At 41.3% G+C, this 21,139-nt stretch overlaps 1 protein-coding gene across 1 annotated transcript; it reads right to left on the reverse strand.

Moving 5' to 3' along the window:
* Positions 1-2,035: 2,035 nt before the first annotated feature.
* On the reverse strand, positions 2,036-20,706 carry BPNT2 (3'(2'), 5'-bisphosphate nucleotidase 2). The gene is made up of 5 exons (XM_068396823.1): positions 20,203-20,706; positions 6,912-7,071; positions 5,863-5,958; positions 3,794-3,955; positions 2,036-2,324 (listed from the first exon to the last, which is right to left on the reverse strand). The coding sequence occupies exons 1-5, from the start codon at positions 20,587-20,589 to the stop codon at positions 2,053-2,055; spliced, it is 1,077 nt and encodes a 358-aa protein (XP_068252924.1). The 5' UTR covers positions 20,590-20,706; the 3' UTR covers positions 2,036-2,052.
* Positions 20,707-21,139: the final 433 nt, after the last annotated feature.

Genomic DNA, 21,139 nt, shown 5'->3' on the forward strand with positions numbered 1-21,139 from the left:
AAACAGAAGCGATGCTTTTCTTATTAGGCTTTAAGTAATTTAAATCAGCCTGAAGGAAAAAAAAAGCTGCAGCCATCTTATAAAATATCACTAAAACCTTGATAAATATCTGGGTTTTGATTCTTCACTGAGGTTCGGAAGCTCAACAAGTTTTTCAAAATAGATCAGCCCCTTTCTAAAAAGGGCATACTCACTTATTTGTCATAGCATAAAGTAGTTCATTAAATTTAAAAACTGGAAGTTAAGTTGCTTTGTGCACTATCTACATGTGTAAAAGCTATTTTCAAACAGTAGCAATAGTGTCAATTTTGGAAAAAGAGTTATTAAAAAAAAAAACCTACCCGTACCAAAAGGCTAGTAGGACTAAGCTTCAGTCTACTTTGCCGGTAAGTTTACAAAATAAAAGTCTGTATATGTAGTTATGTAACATCTGAGGAGGTCTTTTCGAAATGTGAACATCAGCTAGAAGTCAAAAGAGGTATCTAGACATGCTCCACTACTGACATAAGGAGGAAAGACCTCTTTTTGATCAGAACAGCAGTATGATGAAAGAAGTTAAAATAAAAGTAAGAATATGGTTTAAACAGCCTAAGCTTATACTGAATAAACTTAGTTAATACAGATGTTTTCTGTTCAAAGTATTTCAGCTTTCTTGAGGAGAGATGGGAAGCTTATCTACCAATAAATTCAAATAACAGGTACATTTTAACCTTCTGAAACCCTTCGGAGGGGTGCAGAGAACAACAATACTGATGGTTACTTTTTTGCAGATAGAAGTCCACATATTTTAGAGGTGCAACAAATTGTCATTTGATATCAAAGTGCCCATGCTCTATTCTGCGTATACTGGATTGACAAAGTACATTTTTCGGTAAAGTTTTGCAGACTCTGCTGTACTTCAAGCACCACGTGTTCTTCAAACTTCCTTAAACAGATTCAAGTTCAAATGGTCGCTCTCTATGTAAATTTCCACAAACCAAGTCACCACAAGCTGTTTGGGATGGCTCAAGAGCTTTCTGCAGAAAAGAGCACGCCTTAACCTAAAAAGACAGGAAGTTATTTCTGGGGTTGTAGAAAAATTGCCGGTTTATATCTCATGTTGTAAAAGGAAACAACCAATCAACTTACTGTTTCTGTTAAACTCATTCCATGTGACTCTGTCCAAAGGAAAAAAAAAAAAAACCAAACAAAAAAACAGGTACTGAAAGAAGAGGCTGCTTCTATAGGCACAAACACCAAATGATGAACAAGTCCTACATCAGAGAAAAATAGCATGCATCTTCAACACTGTACGCAGAAATAAGGGACAAGAAGTAACTGTTGAAAACTATACAAGGAAACATTGCCTTCTTTTAAAAAGGTATATGGAAATAATTACACTGAATAATAAAACACTGAGATTCACAACTCATCTGAACTAAACTGGTTTACATCTTCAGGGAAAAAAGTGAAAATAGTATAGAACATTTTTTTCTCTTAAAAAGCAGAAGTGCCACACTGCCAAAGATAAACTGTTGCTGCATATAAATTTGTGCCAGCCTTCTTGTGCTTTCTGTTCAGGGGATACAGGTCATGTTTCCTGCTAAATTGTTTACAGAGTTATCAGATGCCTATACAAATCAACCTTTTTTCCTACCTAATTCATTATGGAGTTGCTACAACTACAGTAACAAGATGTAAAACGTTCCAAAAAAATCCTGTGAGAACTACTTAGGTTATTTTATGAATAAATTTGGATTTTTCTTTAGTTCACCTACATTCACCAATATATACTGTATATGCACCTTGAGTATAAGAACTGCATGAAAACAATCTGAAAAAAATAAAACATGGAAACTGAGGTGTGAGGCAGTCAGTCCCCTTCCTACTACTTATTATTATTATTCTTTTTTAAGTACCACCCCTGAAGAAACCCAATGCACCATATAGTCCCCAAACCCACACCAAACTGCTTTGCTGTGCATCTTTCCCAGCAGGTTTTCACACCTGCTTCTTCAGACAGAGCATTTGGAGGCTACAAAAGCACAACTTGTACTTCTCCATTAGTCAAGTTTATTTGTGTGATGTTTTTTCTAGATCTGGAAGTTTTTCAATTAGTGCTTTATGGTTCATGTTGATACTGGCTATAAGTCCTCCCTCATTGCCATCTGAGCCAGTGTAACTAATTTCTTCACCAGTCAGGGTAGTCATATGGCCACCCAATGCTTTCAACACTGCATTTCCGGCACATATGTCCCACTTCTTAATGTAGGTGACATGGATATACACGTCAGCTTCTTCTTGATTCTTTTCAGCCACGTCAAGAAGGGCCAACACTTTATAACCTAGAAGAAATGGGCAGAAGTAAAAAAAAAAAAAATAAAATAAAGTTAAAGCAAGTTTTCCTGTTCATCACAAAGGATAAATCTACTAGTAAATGTTAATACACACATGCAAGATTTAGGTAAGTGATGTCATTAACTGTATCATGCCATCCAGTATAACGGCGGAGGTAGCAATAAATTTTGACTGCCCTCTGACCTGGACAGAAAATTTCAAAAAGGAACACTCCCTCACACACCACACACACACAATTCTTTTCCACTGCACTCCAGTTAAAGCCTTGGGTATTTGAGACACATTATTTTTAGACAGTCTTTACCAACATGCTACATAGACTTATCCAGAGACACATTAAAAGAACAAGACCAGAAACTCGAATATAGTTTTGCTCTTACATTCACTCACTTATTTCTCAATCTCTGTATTATGCTGAAGACTACCTTCTACTTCTGGCTTTTTATTACAATAGAAGGAAGATGCATATACCACTCTTTAATAAAGCAACTCAGGGCATTCTCCATTATGCAGTACAAAGTCATTGCTCAAAACAATATTCTTTCTTTTATGGATTATTTTTCAATTTTCCAACTGTTCAACCAATATCCTTGTTTCCTTAAACTGTTCCTTTCTTTATCTTCTTATACAGAGTCAAGCCCTGGAGAAGATCTGCTATAACCAGTTACACTTTCACTTCCTGTATCATAAGAAAACTTGTTTAGATTCATTGTCAAGAACCTATGCAAGATCTTCTTGACTAAAAAAATCTGTAAGGGAGCTCTAGCTTTCCTTATTAAAGACACAGAAAGATACAATTCCATAAAATTCAAATTTTGCGTGGCTTTTCCAAGACTTTAAAACAGCTATTGCTTCACACTAGTGCCTCACATATTTGCATTCTGTCAGTAACATGCACAAGGATATTGTGTAAAGTTACAAAAAGTAAGATAAAACCTCTTTGGACTGAATATGAGGCAGATGAAAATGGACTTTAGTGACACTTGTTTTCTCCTTTGACATAAATGCAAGAAATAGTACCAAACTTTAACGGCTTTTTCTTAAAAAATTGTTTAATTAAATGTACTACTAGTTAACTAGCAACAAACAGATTCTCTTCCATGATTCTGTATGTGGTCACACAACCCTTTTTCCTCCATAGATGCATCGGTGTCTTCAGTGAACACACATCAGTGTGTCCAACGGAAGGACCACAATAACATTGCTGGTCCAAGCTGAGATTCACTAACATACTAACTTGAGAATAGCCCGAAGCCTGAACTAAGTTTGCATGTAGGTTTCTATACGCAGGAAAAATTGTGTCCCTGTTGTCAAGTGTTTGCTTTTGGGGATGTGAAGAACAAAAGGTAAGAGGAAAATGAGGAGATGCCACAGTTACATCCTTTTGTCTAATAACAGCCATCCCATTAAATCATTTGGAAGCAATAAAACAGATAGGATGCTTAAGGAACCAAACCTGCTCCACCAGCGGGGATTATCACAGTCTTATTTCCAAATGTCTGCCGTGCAACCTGCTCAACTTTTCCTGCATGGGAGCGGGATACAATAATCCTTGGAGTTTTCTCATTGTAGGAGGAACGAGCTTTTACGTTTGACCCACCATCCACCATTGCCCAGGCTACAAGAGAAACACAAATTCTGCTAAGATTTACAAAAGACAATCTCTGTTAAGTGTAAAGATAAAAGGATACTTATCTGAGAAAACGGAATTGATGCCTCTGACTTAATTTCCCTCCCTACTGTAAAAGAGAAAGTTAGGGCTTACAGAAGGAAGGAGCACATGCCCACATGTAGAGACAAGCGGAAAAGAAAGAGAAACAGCCCCCCCCCCACACACACACTCTTGTGAATACAGCATTATCCCATGCCTGACTATTCTTGTGTGATACTTCCAAAAAAAAAAAAAAAGAAAAAAAAAAAGAGAAAAAAAAAGAGTAAGAGGGAAAAATCCTAAGTAGTAATATTTACAACTTGCAAATGAAAAGCCACTGAATTTAAAAGGATGGCTCTGAGTCAGAAATAGATCCAGGATTTCTGCAAACCACCTTTTTATAAGAACAAAAAGCCCCACTACCCTTCAAAGCAGATAGCAACAATGTTATTGAGTCATTTTGTTCAGAAGGATAGGAATACTAAGGAAGGAAATAGCTCAGGAGGATAGTAATACTAAGGAAAACATTTGATTGTGTATTTCGGAGGACTGGATTTAGAATATACAACCTCCCACTTGTTTCACCATGAGGTTCAAAGCCAAGCCTGGTAGGTGGCATCCCCTAACCATTAATTTGACATTTACTTAGCAGGCTAACCAGCAGTTTCATCTCAGGAGAGGGCTAGATTGTATGGCAACAGACTGAGTTATGTGTAATAACAATGCTGACTGCCCTTTATTGCTTTGTATTTGTGTGGTAGTAGTAGGAACAATCCTACACACAACATATTGGTATTTCCAGCTTGGGAAATTAATACTCTTCGCATAGAATGACAGAATTCATTGCATCTCCTATGATGCCATGTCTGAACATTTCACACTTTACTACTATTAAAGGAGATAAATTCTCAAAATTACAGGGCTAAAAAAACATTTCTTCAGATAGATGTTGATACTTAGAAAAATATGTTCCAAAACACCCCAAGATTCTCAAAGCATATTCAAATATAGCACATGCATAAATGACTGGAAATTAACTTCATATTTAAAGACAGTAAAATATTTAGTACAAAATATTGAGTGTTCAGTGGCGGGGGGGGGGAGGGAAAAGAACAAAAAAATACATTTATTCAGTCTTAGTTTCTGTGCCAGAGCTACTGCATAACTTCACAACTCTAGAGGTCAGTATCGTCTAAGGGAAAATGAGAACAGAAATTCTTACTTCAATAAGATGTATGTAAGATGCAAATACTAAAACTACTTTGAAGCTTTCAGAAGTGCATACACATTGCCAAACTTGTAGCCATCCTCACTGAAACACCATTAATACTAAAGAATTAATCAGTTCAGTGTTGTGGTATTAAAAGCATGTCAGATAATCAATAAGGCTACGCTAGACAGTCTTGCCTGTTACATACAAACAGTCACCATTAAGATCTTTAATCTATCTTTGTTATTCACTCTGAATAAACACCAGCTCCTGGATATACTATCACAGACCTAAGTTCTTCTGCTGAATGAGCAAAGTACTTTTCTGCTAAAGAATAACAGCACACATAAGACTGGTCAGTATCTGTAGGTTTCACTTTCCTTGGTTTGCTATTAGCACTCCGATTCAAGGGATCTTAATTCTTAAACATATTTTCAGTTAGTTTGTTTTAAGTTCATCATTTTTTATGTTAAACAAGGGTAGCATTTTCCTTTGTGGTTTTATAACATAGAACACATTTGCAGCTCTAATTGAGGTCTGCAGCAGTGCTCTTTTGCCCCAGGTACTATTTTCTCATTTATACCTACAGACGTTCTCTTAAACATCAGATTTTAATTAACACTGTGATTGAAGATGCTGGAAATATGTAAAGACATGAAGGTACCTGTATATGCCGAGAACGGCTTGTGTATCACTCCTATTACTGGTTTACCATTTACAGCAACGCAAACCATTGTCGTGACATACTGTCGAAGATCCTCTGTGGGCAAAACGAGAAAGTGAGCAAGTTTGAAGCCAGATGCCAAGAACACAAAAAGAAAGCAGATCTGACATTACAGAAATGGTGTTCTTTGAAGATTAGGCTACACTCTGCCTCTTACAACTATGTAACCTTGTTTTATCTTCAAATAACCTTGCAGTTTTCAAAAGACTTCAAAGATTTCTCAGTTTTCAAATTTTTCCTGTTCAGTAGATGTAGCCTATACTCCTACCAGATCTAATGCTAACAGTTGTGTTTTACGCAGCATGTATTTTCATGGAAATCTGTGTCCCTATGTTCTCCCTTCTCTGCCCCACCTCCTATCCTCTATTGGTTCAAAGCTGATAATTCAAATGCCAAAGAAAACTCACCTGAAACGGTGATTGTATCAATGGAATATTCCCCCCCCAAAAAAAAAATCCCCAATTTTCTCTTTGTTCTGTAGTACTTATCAGCAACAATTTTAGTTGGATTGCCTCAAACTGCTTATGTGACATCTTAAAACACGTGAAAAAGGGGAAGATTGAATTATGTATGCTTTTTGAAAAACTGTAACAGAAGTTTCTTAAGTTAAATAGAATAATTACTTAGTACTCCCTTTAAACAAACAAACAAAAAATATTCTGAGATATTTAGCATTGCCACAGTAATAACTGAAATAAAGAAATGTGTAATTCCAGCAGAATCCATAAATGACAGTTACCATTTATTTTAGCAATTACTTAGTTGCAAGGAATACCAAAGTAATTTCAGAGCTGGTATATATAAAAGTAAATGCTACGGCCTGATAACTATAGAGGTTTCATTATGCAATTTGTTCAATTAAAATCACGCTAGCTTTGACATAACGCACTTCAACAAGAGATGCCATTTTAAATACTTACTGTTTTGTCTCCAGTATAAAAGGTAGACATCAGAATTACACATATGATTTGTCAACAAGCATCAGCTACCTGTGTATTCTTGTGTAGCATCTAAGGGATCGATCCAGACAGTAACACTTTCTGCGGGAACCTCTTTAGGCTGTATTTTTTGTTTTATGTCTTCAGGAATACTGCGATCCCAAGAGACTGTCTCCTGATCAGCTGTATCAACACGTTCCTCAGAGTTTATCTATGGTAAGACAACAAAAGTAGTTGCATTAACTTATCAGATACAGTAACTGTGGTACTCGGGAAAATTACAGGTTTGATCATTACCTTTTCTTTCCCCCTTTTCTTTCCCCCTTTCACCTCCAGCTAGAAGTGCATGAATTAACCATTTTTCAGCAACTCACAAGCTATTACCGTCATGCAACAACCAACAGAAAACCACAATCCGGAATTTTACTGTGAACCACTGAGCTGGACACTGTTTCTTTGGCTGCAGCTCTTCCTACCGAACATTCTCACAGTACGAATCGCAGTTTTTTTAAATCAAAACTTAAATACCGTTGCTTCAAAGACTACAAGCAGAACACTTGACTTTGGAGAATCATGCGGTATATAGATATAGTAAGGGTCTAATATTCCATTTATACAGATCAGTAGATGCAGTTTGAAATGTACAGGTATTTAATCAACAAATATTTTGCAGACTGTGGTATGACATGAGGAAGTAGAAATCCTAGTATATATTCCTGCTTCCAGCACTGAGTTACAACTAGCAATTTAAGCAGCTCAACTGGGCACTACCATCACACAACTGTCAGATGAATGTTATTTTATAAACAAGTTAATAACATTCCATATCAGGGTAGGCTGGGATAAGGACCTAAGAAGGCCCATAAAGAACATTTATAAAGAGCAGTCAAAGGTCACATTTAAGCCTATTGTCACTTGCTGCCTAGCTTAATGATGACTTTTACTCTGGACCACAGGGCATTTCAGTATGCCCAACAGAGTTTGCTCCAGTAGCAGAGCACAGAGCCCCAATCTGTTGGATGGAATAATGTTCTGCAAAACCCAATTACAATGTCACTGTGACTGCAGCAGGAAGATATTTTTGGACCACAAGAGACGCAGTTACCACAAAACACTGTACATAATGATCTCTCATGTTACAAAACATCACATAACCTGGCAGGAAGAACTACTAGGGAAATAGGGATCAAGCTGTCTTAACCCATCCGTATCAGCTTACTATGACTGCAAACATGGTTTGTAGGAGAGCTGTAATGCAACTGGACATAAGTACTGCTAACAGGAATTTAGACAAATTCATCCCGCTTACTTTTAGCACCTCAGTTACATTAGGAGACTAGTATTTCTATGCTCCCTCTACTTCCAATAAAAGGGAAATCATTGATACTATGCCTTTCAAGCTTCAGCCCGTGTGAACCCTTCAGAAACGCATCACTCCACTAATTAACTCAGTAGGATGATGATGCTTATGGCTTAGATGCGTCAGTTATATGTCTGAAGTTGTGTGTAACCAGTCTGGACTTTTAGGACATTTCAGAATATTAGGAGCACAAGCTTTTTTATTCTTGCTAACTTTAAAGGTGGCTTCCTCTAACGTAATTCTAAAGAGATGCCAAACTGACTAGCTCTGACGTCCAGTCAAGGCAAAACAGTAAGTGCACATGAGATGCAAGGTCTCTACAACCTAAAACCACCAATTTCCCCTTATGTGCTATAGATGAAATCAAGGCTGCTAGCTCAGATTCAGAAAACTGACTGATACTGCACATAAATCCCCTCTGACTAAAACAACTTATTAGAGATGTTGTAGGCAAGTGACATTGAAAGACAATGAAAATAAAGAAACGATCAGACTATGTTTGAATGTTACAGACTTTGTATCAGCAGGATTTTTACGTAATTTACATCGTGACAAGAAAAGACATCGCACACCTCAACTGTAATAGATCATTAGCAAAGGGTTAAGGGCCATCTTCTCCAATAGAAATCAAAAAAAAGAAAGCAACCAGAACTGCAGCAACTCCAGCCATACATCACAGCTGTCTTACATAAAACCAGTATTTGAAGCACCGTATGCCAAACAGAGTCCTTGAAGTTGCTGTGACATTTACAAATTAAACATCTGTCACTGTACAATAAACCTGACAACTGTTTTCCCCTAGGGAAATAGTCCTGCAAAGTTAAGATCATGAGTCCCACAGACTTGTCAGCCTCAACACAGCTCCTGGGCAGTTTAAGTTCCACTACAGTATATTACACACCACCATAAGAACACATTTCCTCAACAGAATGAAGAGGCCTACAAAAAGTTAAAGGGTTGGAACCAATCCTCAAAAGGAAGAATATCTTATTAAACCTGTTACAGTACACTAAAAAGACTGAAACTATCTGAAAGGTATTGTTTTCAGATAAAGACTTCCTACTAGTTCAAATTTTGTAGCAGTGGCCATGACACTGCAGCATTTATAATGCTTGTAAGGAGTCGCTCTCAACAGCTGTGATTAATCTGCCAGAAAAAAAAAGAAAAAAGGGGGGGGGGCAGGTAATACTGATGAAGTTACAGATCCATCTGGAGAAAAAAAAAAATGAACTGGGTCAGTAGTTCTTCCATTCATATGGCCATTTACTCTGCAGCCGTGGCTGAATACTACACAAGTCATAATCCAAGTAGAAATTCATAGCCGTTCCACCGCATGCAGTTATTAAATTTATTGCTAGGAAGTTACCTTACAGGTTTTGCAAGACATAGTTGCCTGAGAGAGGATCACCAACCTTTAACGCTGGGAACTTACCTTTTTTTTTTTTCACTCCTCCTTTTCTTTTTTTTTTTTTTAAAAAAAATGCATTAGAATATACCCAGAAAACAGGCCTTTGCATTAATATGATGCTCTGTTCCTACTTGTCATTCTTATTTGCTACAAGCCTCCAGAGGCCACGACCTTACATTTCAAGCTTTTCTGCAGTGATATGTAGTTGACTGCATTCCCAGGTCTTCACTCAGAAATTAGGAGTAGCTACGGTAGAAAGAGAATCACAATGCCAAGTGTTTTAGACAACAGAGCTTGTTCCAGCAAAACACTGAGCCAAGTAAACTGCTATGTTAGTGTAAATAATTATAAAGTTTGCATGCTTGCTATCATATACATAACTTTGCCTTCTCCTAAGAGTCAGATTTAGACAGCAACCCATCGTGCAAGAACTTGAGACAGCAAGCAGAAGACAGAAACAAATAGCTATTTGGGGTTAGCCACCTAACAGCTGTAAGCTGTAAAAGCCCATCTTAGGAAGTCCCGTAAGCTGCCCACCGACACCGAGCTTAACTACATTTCAGCAATCTTCCCCAGTTATGTTTGAGGGGAAACTCCTCCTTGCAAGGAAGAACTGCATCAAACACAGAGATTTAATAAAATGTATGTAAATCAGTGAACGGACTGTTGCTGAAAGGTCAACCAAAAAAAAGTTATTTTATAAATGAGGCAGTCTGGCTGCATCTCACCAGAGAGAAAACTCTTGACTCAGAGAGCCTGTGAGGTGCAGGAATCCCGTAATGGACAAGGGATGCTGCTCACGGGAGCCAGCAGCAGAGGTCAAACAGCAACACCAGGATCAGCCCACAGTGTGTGTTCCAAAACACCCAGGCATTCCCAGGCTTCGGAAACCCACTGCACAGAAAACACGCTCCTCCGACAGGTTGGTGATTGGAATAGAGCTCTCCTCAGGGACACAGGAAGCAACTCAGGAGTGTACTACACACATGTGTGGATAAATGCAGTGCTCTGAACAAACAGCCAACAGTCCCGGCCATGTAAAGACTTCAGGGAACCTCACAGTGGCTCGTTGGCCTGTGTTGGGCTACGCCTTACCAGCACTTCATCATGTCTATGTAGCAGCTCATCACCCAACAAACCTATTTGAACACTAGACAGCTGTCTGTGGCAAAGTGAACAAGCTTTTCCCTGGTTTGAAAGAGTAGGACACAGCTGTAGTTTTGCCTTTGAATTCAGCCATTAAAGACAAATTAAACTGAAAAAATATATGCTAAAAAAATTAAATAGAAGTTTCTGTTCAAATACATAAATTATTTTTTTTTTAAAATAAACATCAGTACATGAAAATGCAATGCTTTTCTTAGAAAGTGTTTGGTGTCATGAGTTTTATTTAAATTTATTACTCCCCCTTCTTCCCCACATCCTTATCCATCCCAATACTCATTTTGCATTTTAATATGCAAATAATCCAATATCTTGAAAACAGATGAGGTAGCACAGCTCTTTATTCCTGACGTCTTTATCTTCATCTGATAATTAAGTCCTCTCAAATCCAAATCTCAGTGCTGTTTTATTGGAATAGAAAACAGAATGAGAACACCACAAATACTATCCCACCTGTATTATAAAGAAGAAATACTAATTAAGTTACTCAAGGTAAAAACAAAACAAGAAACATCACAGTTTAGGTAACAACAAAAGATAATACTCACTAGTCAGAATATGAATATAAGAGTATTCTATGTATTACATTTCAAGAACAGAGACTGGAGCAGGTTGCCCAGAGAGATAGTAGATGCCCCATCCCTGGAAACATTCAAGGTCAGGTTGGACGGGGCGTCTGAGCAACCTGATCTAGTTGAAGATGTCCCTGCTCACTGCAGGGGGGTTGGACTAGATGACCTTTAAAGGTCCCTTCCAACTCAAAACTATTCTGTGATTCAATGGATAAGTCTATTGATTTGAATGGGACCATGAAAATGAAAAGCCTGGAGTGTTAGTAAAACATTAACAGATGTTTGACTTTGTTTTTCTGTTTTGCTAGGGCACTAACTCTGCATGACATACACAGGCACTTCACCAGTGATTACGCAATGTAAGCATTACGCACACCCAATATTCAAACTTTACTTTACCATTTGTACTCATGTGACAGGAGATAGAGGAAAGGAGCAGAGAGACAGAAGTAAATAAGTAAATGCAAACATTTACAAACTACACACCTTGAAAGGCATACTGATCTACCAAGTGGCTGCACGGGACTGTACCTGATTTGCTGTTATTTGACTGTTCTTCAGAAACGTCACAACTCAGTGGAGAGCAGTTCAACCAGCAGCCTTTGGGCTTTCCCCAGCTTATGGGTCAAGTCTCACACCTCGCCTCTCCAATGACTGCCGTCACACTGCTCCAAAGAGCGACGTGCCCTTAACGCCCACCACACTACAAGTCAGACTGTCTAACCTCCATTTGCTCAGCTTCTCTCTGTTTTTTCCCTGAAACGTATCAGAGGTGAAAGCTGTCTCATCTTCTCACAGCATCTGTACATACACAATTGTGTGAAGGAACAAGATGCCAAAACCTCTGAATGTAAACACCCACTCAACAAGTCAGGACATACATATATGCACAAGAGGAGAGCACTCTCCAGGAGAGCAAGAAGCGGTCAAAGTACTGTATTTCTAAAACCTAAGGAAAGTATCTAACTTACTCTGGTTATGAAACAGGATTCCAAAATCTGCTACAGAAGGAAGGACTCGCATTCACACCAAGACTTAGTTCACCTGCAGCCAGGACCACTCATGATCCCTCCCTTCCAACTTTTAAATTTGTGGGCGGCGAGCAGCAGTTTTCACTATGAACAAAAGCTGCTTCCTGAAAGCTTATGTTACTTGACACCAAAAAGAATGCAAACTCAGAAATCAAAATATCACTTCCTTTTTTAAGTTTAAAATGCCTGTAAAGCTTTAAACAATTGGAACAGTAGCCTTGCCAGCACAGTCAAAATTTCTAGTTTTATTCAATACATTTTTAAAACCAGCTGTTTCCTTTTGAAAGGGTTCTTTTCCTCCTTAGGTTACCACAACATATTAGAAAGGAAAAATGAGATTTTACAGGTGATCTTCTTCATGCCTTGCAAAAAGGTTCCTCTTGCTAGGGTTCAATTTACAAAGAGTTTTAGCAGGGTAGATTTTGCTATGCAAGGACAGAGAGGACCTTGCTGAATCACATTGTTCTCTATATAAATAGCTTGTTAAAAAGTAATAAAGTATAATAAAAATATAAAATATATTTGTATATAAGTGTGTAAGGTATAAGAATATACTAATACATAAAATAATAAAAGATATAAAAAATGCTGGTCTCATGTTGTCATTCATTTGAAATGAAAACAGCAAATACTTCTATAATAATGCCATGACCTGGATAATGGAGGCACGCATTTTTCAAGGCACAGAAGTCCAGACAGACAGAAAGAAGTTCCGGAGTCTCCTCTACCATCAGCTACATCTTCATTTATTTTAACGACAAGAAGTCGTCACTTCATGCAGGAACAAGACGACAGCATGTGCAAAGAATACGGACAAGCCTAAACATCAAAAAGCTTGATGAGTTCTTACCAAAACTCGTTATGTGACTTTGGTCATTAAGCCAGCAGGAAGCAGAGTGAGACAAACGGGTTTTCATAAATGGTAAAGACATATCAGATGACAACTCTGCTTCTACTGACTTATGATGAATAGAAGTTGGTGAAAACAACAAAAACACAACAGAGGGAATCAGTGTGGGTCACAGAATTCACAGTTTCCACCAGTAATCTGTAGAAACAACTAGAATTTAAAACCAGTGAAAGTAATATTGGCACTCGCACTCATTAGCTCACAAGCGGTTTCAGTAGATGGCAAAATCCTCCATTACAGATGGAAGTCTAGCAAAGAGAAAGGGATAACTAGCTTGTCATGAGAGTTGCAACACTACTTTTCGTTTTAAGAAAATATCCAAATAAGGCCAGCTTAGAAGTCTACCAATACAATAAATAACACTGAGAAAACCTTTTCTGTTTGTGAGTGGCTGCACTACTAAGAAACTCAAATCTCCAGATGCTCAGCTGACAGATTAAACACCCCCGCTATTCACAAGCCAAATGAACTACTTGTTATTACATCTTAACAGATAATCACAGAACTCATTACAACAAAGTTACAGGGTTTAATTTCATTTTAGGTAGAGAGCGCCAGCATAAGTCATCTAGCATCAATTAAAACCCATGTTAAGAGACACATCTCCAGACAACACCAATTATTCAGATTTTAGATTAACAATCACACTTCTTGCTTTACTTAGAAACCTGCTGGCAGTTGCTAAGATCATCTGGGTCAGAAGAACATTAATTTTGTTAAAAACCTTAAGACCTGAGGATGTCATTCTCCCAACATGAAGAGGCAAACAAATTACTGAACTTACTCAGCAAAGCACTGAAATCCTTCTGAAGTTTAAGTAGCATTTTGCTTTTTAAACCTACTTCTTTAACACATCTATCTTTCCCACAGAATCGGTATCAGATGCAGAGCTTGCCATCTCAGGCGAAAATCCAGTTTTCCAAGTATGATTGTTGGCACTGTGGGCAGAAGCCTGTAAACAGCAGGTTTAAACCTAGAAAGGTTCTTAAATTTCCACTTCAAACACTGATAATTCCAGCATTATCATGCACAAACTTCAAATGAGGTATTTATCATGTCTTGACTGGGAAAGATATAGAAGAACCTTCGGGTTTGGGGCAGTGGCAAGACCAATAAAAAGAACAGAAGAAACAAAGGGTATTTCTCTATTCAGTATTTACACTGGAAAAGAAGACATATAACTGGTGCAACTATAGAACATAAATCAATGCACTGGTCAAAAATAAGCCCAAACAGCTGAAAATGAGAGTATAGGGCAGAATTCTTTCTGGCAAATAAGACTGAACTCTGCATCCTGTGAAAGTAATGCTAGTATAGTGCAGAAACAAAATAGCAGAATTGTGTAGGTCGCTTTAAAATTCATAGTTGGGGTCAGAGGGACTTTGGCCAAAGTGCTGGTTTGACAGAAGACATCTTCTTCTGTCAGTCATTCCCACCTTTGTGAGCAAGCAGGGCTGCTCCTTCAGATGTGCTGATGCAGGCTGTTGGTGGGGCCATAATGCAAAGTGAACCAGGGTATTCCTAAATCATCTTTATTTTACATTTTTACCTTGGATACATTCAGATATCAAGCTCCTGACACTGACCCCTGTACAAGTGGCATTAGAAAAATTAAGACCCTGATGCACAGCTCAGAGGAAAGCTCTTTTACCAGGCTGCTGAAGCCCCAGTATCGTGAAATCACCTCTTCAAACAGAGAAGCTCTTCTAGGCAGAACATACCAGTGTTTCTGGCCAGTCTCTAACTGGATACTAGATACTAGAGAGTGTCCAGAAGAGAGCCACAAAGATGGTGAAGGGTTTAGAGGGGAAGCCGTACCAGGAGCGGCTGAAGTCACTAGGTCTGTTCAGCTTGGAGAAGACTGAGGGGAGACCTCACTGCGGTCTACAACTTCCTCACAAGGAGAAGTGGAGGAGTAGGTGCTGACCTCTTCACCCTGGAGACCAGTGACAGAACTCGAGGGAATGGCAGGAAGATATGTCAGGGGAGGCTTAGGTTGGACATTAGGAAAAGGTTCTTCACCCAGAGGGTGGTGGAGCACTGGAACAGGCTCCTCAGGGAAGCAGTTATGGCACCAAGCCTGACAGCATTCAAGAAGCATTTAGACAATGCCCTCAGACACATGGTGTGAATTCTAGGGTTGTCCTATGCTGGGACAGGAGTTGGACTCGATGATCCTTGTGGGTCCCTTCCAACTCAGGATATTCTATGATTCTATGGATTTGGAAACACTGCTTCCCCAGTCCCCTCTTCTCCCAACAGCAGGGCTGGCTCGAGCATCTCCTTAATCCCCTCGCCTGATTCCCATCCCCATCCTTCTTATCACAGCACCACTGTGCTAGCACAAGGAATAAATGGGGCTGTACAGAGAACCAACCAGGAAAACGATGAAGTAACCCAGAAAATATAAATAAGATAAATAAAAAAAATGAAAAGGAGAAGAGGGGATGATTATAGCTGCATCAGAGCTTTAACTTATTCTCAGCACAACAAACTAATAGAGGACAACACACTGGTAGTGGAGCAGCAGTAAAAAACTCAAGCCTGTAACTGCAGTTGAGGACTTTAACAAGAGAAACCACTGCACATATTTTAGCATGAAATGTATTTTAAAATCAACTGCACAAACATATTTCATACAAGATGGGTGCAAATATTCATTGCTGGATGTTGAGTGTGATCAGACAACACTGGGTAATACCCGAGTTAGAAATAACTCACTTGTCCCTTCCTCCCCTGTCTTTCTCACACCTGTTTCTGAGGGATATAACAACAATACTCAACAGCAATCTACTACACAGTGATAAACCAGAAGTGATCTGCTTCTCTTTGGTCTTACCTAACCTAGCTGTGAGAAGTCTTGAACTGATGCAAATCCATCTATTTATATCAAATAGAGCAGGTGATGTAAGCAGCGGAGCTCCCTCTTCCTCTGCAGAGATAATACCTGTACTTAAATGAAAAGACAAAGGCAAAACATTTTCTATGGGTTTTTTTTCCTCTCTTCCTCCCCTCAGATTTTGAAAGCTTTTTTATAAATCACAACTGTCAGGATTGTAAGACTCTTTCTAGATTTATTTCAGCTTCTGCAAGTGAGCGCCTAACTCTTCCATCTTCTCTTAATAATCACACCTGAAGAGAAGATCTGCTTCAGACAGACTTGTTTGCATGCTTTCCCTTATTATGTCCAGCAGCACAATACGGGGAATGCAAGGCTGCTCACCGACTTACATTTATTTCAGTCAAATAACTTCTCCCCCTGGTTATATTTAAACATTGGAAAGCCATAGCTATTCTTAGAGGATAATTAATGGATCATTTCCTTTGCATTACAGCCATATTTTAGCACCCAGTTTTTGTGCTGGTTTGTTTTTCTTTTCCCAGCTGCAGCATTTCGCACCAATTTAAATGTTGAGGTACCCGTTAGGCTCATGGACTCCATGATGTGAGTAAATCAGCATTTTGCATAAGTTTACTCTTGGAATTCTTTCTGGTTTTGTTTGACAGCTTTTGTTAGCAGCATCTTCTCCAGCAGGAAGAGAAGAGGGGTTTTATTTGACTTCAGCAATGCTTTTTATTCTGGAGCATCCCTCCGTACACAGGGATAAGGCTGGAGGTACAAAGTATGATGCTTCTTACAAGATGCAGTCTTATACTGCCTCACACAAAAAGTGTCTCAGGAAATCCTCTATAATCCTCCTATTCACACTAAAACTGCTGCAGGTCTGCTCTATGAAGCAGTAGCAGTTTTAGATGCGTCGTGCTGAAGGTACACATGAAGGATTTGCAGACTGAGATGAGACCTTGCCTTCACACCTGTGAAGTGTATACTATAGTGCCACATGTATATAGTGAAACAAAGTTTTTATTTTGGTTTGGACAAATCTGTATGAATTGGTGGTCAATGGGACAGAGTCCAGTTGGAGGCCTGTGTCTAGCGGAGTCCCTCAAGGGTCGGTACTGGGACCAGTACTATTCAATATATATATATTCATTAATGACTTGGATGAGGGAATAGAGTGCACTGTCAGCAAGTTCGCTGATGACACAAAACTGGGAGGAGTGGCTGACACAACGGAAGGCTGCGCAGCCATTCAGAGAGACCTGGACAGGCTGGAGAGTTGGGCGGGGAGAAATTTAATGAAATATAACAAGGGCAAGTGTAGAGTCCTGCATCTGGGCAAGAACAACCCCATGTACCAGTACAAGTTGGGGGCAGAGCTGTTGGAGAGCAGTGTAGGGGAAAGGGACCTGGGGGTCCTAGTGGACAACAGGATGACCATGAGCCAGCAGTGTGCCCTTGTGGCCAAGAAGGCCAATGGCATCCTGGGGTGTATTAGAAGGGGTGTGGTCAGCAGGTCGAGAGAGGTTCTCCTCCCCCTCTACTCTGCCCTGGTGAGGCCGCATCTGCAATATTGTGTCCAGTTCTGGGCCCCTCAGTTCAAGAAGGACAGGGAACTGCTAGAGAGAGTCCAGCGCAGAGCCACGAAGATGATTAAGGGAGTGGAACATCTCCCTTATGAGGAGAGGCTGAGGGAGCTGGGTCTCTTTAGCTTAGAGAAGAGGAGACTGAGGGGTGACCTCATTAATGTTTATCAATATGTAAAGGGCAAGTGTCATGAGGATGGAGCCAGGCTCTTCTCAGTGACATCCCTTGACAGGACAAGGGGCAATGGGTGCAAGCTGGAACACAGGAGGTTCCACTTAAATATGAGGAAAAACTTCTTTACGGTGAGGGTGACCGAACACTGGAACAGGCTGCCCAGAGAGGTTGTGGAGTCTCCTTCTCTGGAGACATTCAAAACCCGCCTGGACGCGTTCCTGTGTGATATGGTCTAGGCAATCCTGCTCCAGCAGGGGGATTGGACTAGATGATCTTTCGAGGTCCCTTCCAATCCCTAACATTCTGTGATTCTGTGATAAATCTTCATCATAGTATAGACTTTAAGAGACAGCATTTCTTATCAGTATATACAGCTTAGTGGATATTTTTTAAATGCCCCAAGAGATAAACTTGTTATTATCCAGATCATGTACTCTGAATACTAAGTATCCCAGAGCTGATCTGTCATATTGAATAACTCTAGATCAGCTGAAAGATTTGTCAAACTCTTCCCAGTCATTCTCAGTGCTCAAGCTTGGTCAGTCTAAGGGTGGTGGGAAAGGGAAAAGCGGGCAAGGAGACATATGCCTGATTTTTTTCCAGTTCCACAGATGTACACAGACATTTTTGTCTTCACACAGTGAGAACACATCTGCACTTTAGAAACTACCATCTATTTTTAAAGACTAGCAGCACACGTCAACCGTAAGGAAAATAAAAAGGAGTACCTAAGTTTTTTAAAAGTAGATGTTCAAAGTTAACGCCCTCTGAGAGGAAGACGCACAAGTCAGACTGTCGCTGTTACGCGTCCCAGGCATCAGAGCAGAGTTCATGCACATGACCACAGACGTGGAACAGGCAATACAGTTCACTGAGCTCTTCACACCCAAACTGAACCTCCAGCCTTCTCTAGAAGTACAGACAACTCTTATATCTAAACTAACAAATTCTCTCCATCTGTGGAAGGGGAGAAAGCGTACAGGTTTAAGGCAGCAATACACGTATGCTGTAATGTCAAGCTCCATGAGGACATTGAATAGCAAAAGAGAACAGGGGACAATACTTTTTCTTCCTTTAATGTAGGGCCTCCAAAGGTGGCTTGTCATTGACAGACAATCCAGCAATCTTCAAAATATAACCTTCATAATCTTTTTGTAGAGGAAGATTAATCACATATCAAGTTTATTTCAGATATTGAAGAATTTGGTGTTTCCTTTAGATGTCACGTTCAGTGGGTTCTCTACACCACCTTAAAAATAACCCCGACACTACCCTGAGGAAATTCCAAAACAGCCACTGAAAACTCATTGAGTAGTAACTAAACTTAACCAAAAAAACCCCAAACAACTACACTACTTTTTCTCTCAACCTGTCCAGGAAAAGCATGCAATCAGCACCTTTGAAATTCAAACTTAGGGTTTTCTATCCGTTTCCAATGACTGTAAAAAGCTAAGGAATTTAACGCCAAGAGACTGAAGAGAAGTTCCCATTTACTAAAGCAAAAGTGGAAACAAAGCTGACAGCAACCAAAAAGCCTCAAAGCTTGGTTCTGGTTTGGGTGCAACCTCTACTGTTAGACATAGATTTCAGAAGCAAATGAGAGCAGAAGGAGGCGTGCACCTGTGAAAGAAAACTCATTTTGCCCACATCGGCAGTGATCCATAACATGACAGAGCTCTGAGCTTATCTGCTGTCCCAAAGTCAAAGAGCTAAAAACTCAGATATTGTAACAGTACGTTCCTAAACCTCAAGTTCTCAATCCCTTCTCCTCACTCCTGGCTCTCTCTCTGACTTAAGGCAAGAAGGACAATTTAAGAAAATAACAGCACTTCTAATCTCAGCATCATTAAATATACACAGAATTGGCGCTATGGAATTACTTATCCTTAACTAGAGAGAGCATAATTCAAAATGTTTAGACCCGGTGTTTTTCCCCCCTCACGCCCATATAATTTCAAATGCATCGTCTCACCCTGTTTGGCTTCGCTCACACAGGATCCAAGCCCTTCCCCTGCAACCCAACACCCACGGCAACAAGCATGAGGTGGCACTGCCACAGAACCAGCAAGAGGGGGAAGGCACAACGCTAAACCAGGGCAGCATTTCCCGTCGGCGGTTACAGAACGGGGCGGTGACACGTGTCTCCCCGCAAGCGGCCGGGCCTCAGGGCGGTACGCGGCCGGTACCGAGCAGCCGAGCGCCGGCGCTCTACACCGGAAGGGGGGGTGTGGAGCGCGCCCGGCCCCGGGCCCAGCAGCCTCCCCCCGCCTGCGGGGAGGGTGGCCGGCACCCACCTGCACGGCGGGGAAGGCGCCCTTCAGCAGGTAGAACATCCTGCGGTTGGAGAGGAGGTCGCCGCTCGTCAGCTGCTCCTCGGCCCCCTCCCGCGTCTTCCCCTTCGCCTTGGCGTTGAGGACGTTGCCCTCGCGGACCCGCTTCACCTCCTCCCCGCCCCTGACGGCGGCCAGGACGGACACGGCCAGCAGCTCCCGCAGGTCCACGGCGCCGGCGGGCGCGGAGCCGCGGGGGAACTCGGGCCCGCCGGCCGCCGGCTCGCTCAGCATGAAGAAGGCGAAGCGGCCGGCCAGGAAGCCGGAGTAGAGGTGGTAGAGGACGCCCAGCCCCAGCAGGCAGAACACTGCCATGCCGAGCGGCGAGAGGCGGATCCCCATGGGAGCCATGGCCGCGGGGGAGCGGGGCACGGCGGGGCGGGCGGGCAGCGGTGCCGGGCGCTCACCACAGCCCCATGGCGCCGCCGGGGCGCACCGCTCCCTCGGCTGCGGCGGCGGGGCCCGCCCGGCTCCACGCTCCCCAGCGGGCCGGCAGCGCCGTCTGTATCCGGGTCAGGCGGAGGCGGTGCCCGCCGCTCGCACTGAGCATGTCCCACCGCCCTCCGGGGGTACGGGCCGGCGCAGGTGCAGTTGTGAGTGCAGCGGCCTGAGCTGCGGGTGTGTTTCCGTTTCCTACTGTGGATGTGCTTGAGAGCACACACCCTCCTTCACTCGCTGCTTCTCCTGAAATGTGGGGTTTGGGGTGGTTTTTGGCTTCATCTCCTTCTAGGCAGCGGGTGCCCGAGGAGCACGCACCAGCGGGCGGCGGCGGAGCTGCCTCTGTCCGCCCCTGGCAGCGCGACCGCCCGCGGGTCCTGCTCGGCGGGGCGGCTCGACGGGCCGGGAAGGAGCTGTCTGTTGGAAACCGCTGCTGGCATAAAATGCCGCTTAATTTGGGAAG

Source organism: Nyctibius grandis, chromosome 3 (genome assembly GCF_013368605.1).
Source record: "Nyctibius grandis isolate bNycGra1 chromosome 3, bNycGra1.pri, whole genome shotgun sequence".
In the NCBI taxonomy this organism is placed as follows: Eukaryota; Metazoa; Chordata; class Aves; order Nyctibiiformes; family Nyctibiidae; genus Nyctibius; species Nyctibius grandis.

Excerpts from the sequence above, each read along its gene's own strand:
- BPNT2 (XM_068396823.1), bottom strand. The coding sequence starts at position 20,589 with ATGGCTCCCATGGGGATCCGCCTCTCGCCGCTCGGCATGGCAGTGTTC. Across the intron at positions 5,959-6,911 it reads TGCTACACAAGAATACACAG|AGGATCTTCGACAGTATGTC; the intron begins GTAGCTGATGCT and ends TTTTGCCCACAG. Across the intron at positions 3,956-5,862 it reads GCCGTTCTCGGCATATACAG|CCTGGGCAATGGTGGATGGT; the intron begins GTACCTTCATGT and ends TTTCTCTTGTAG.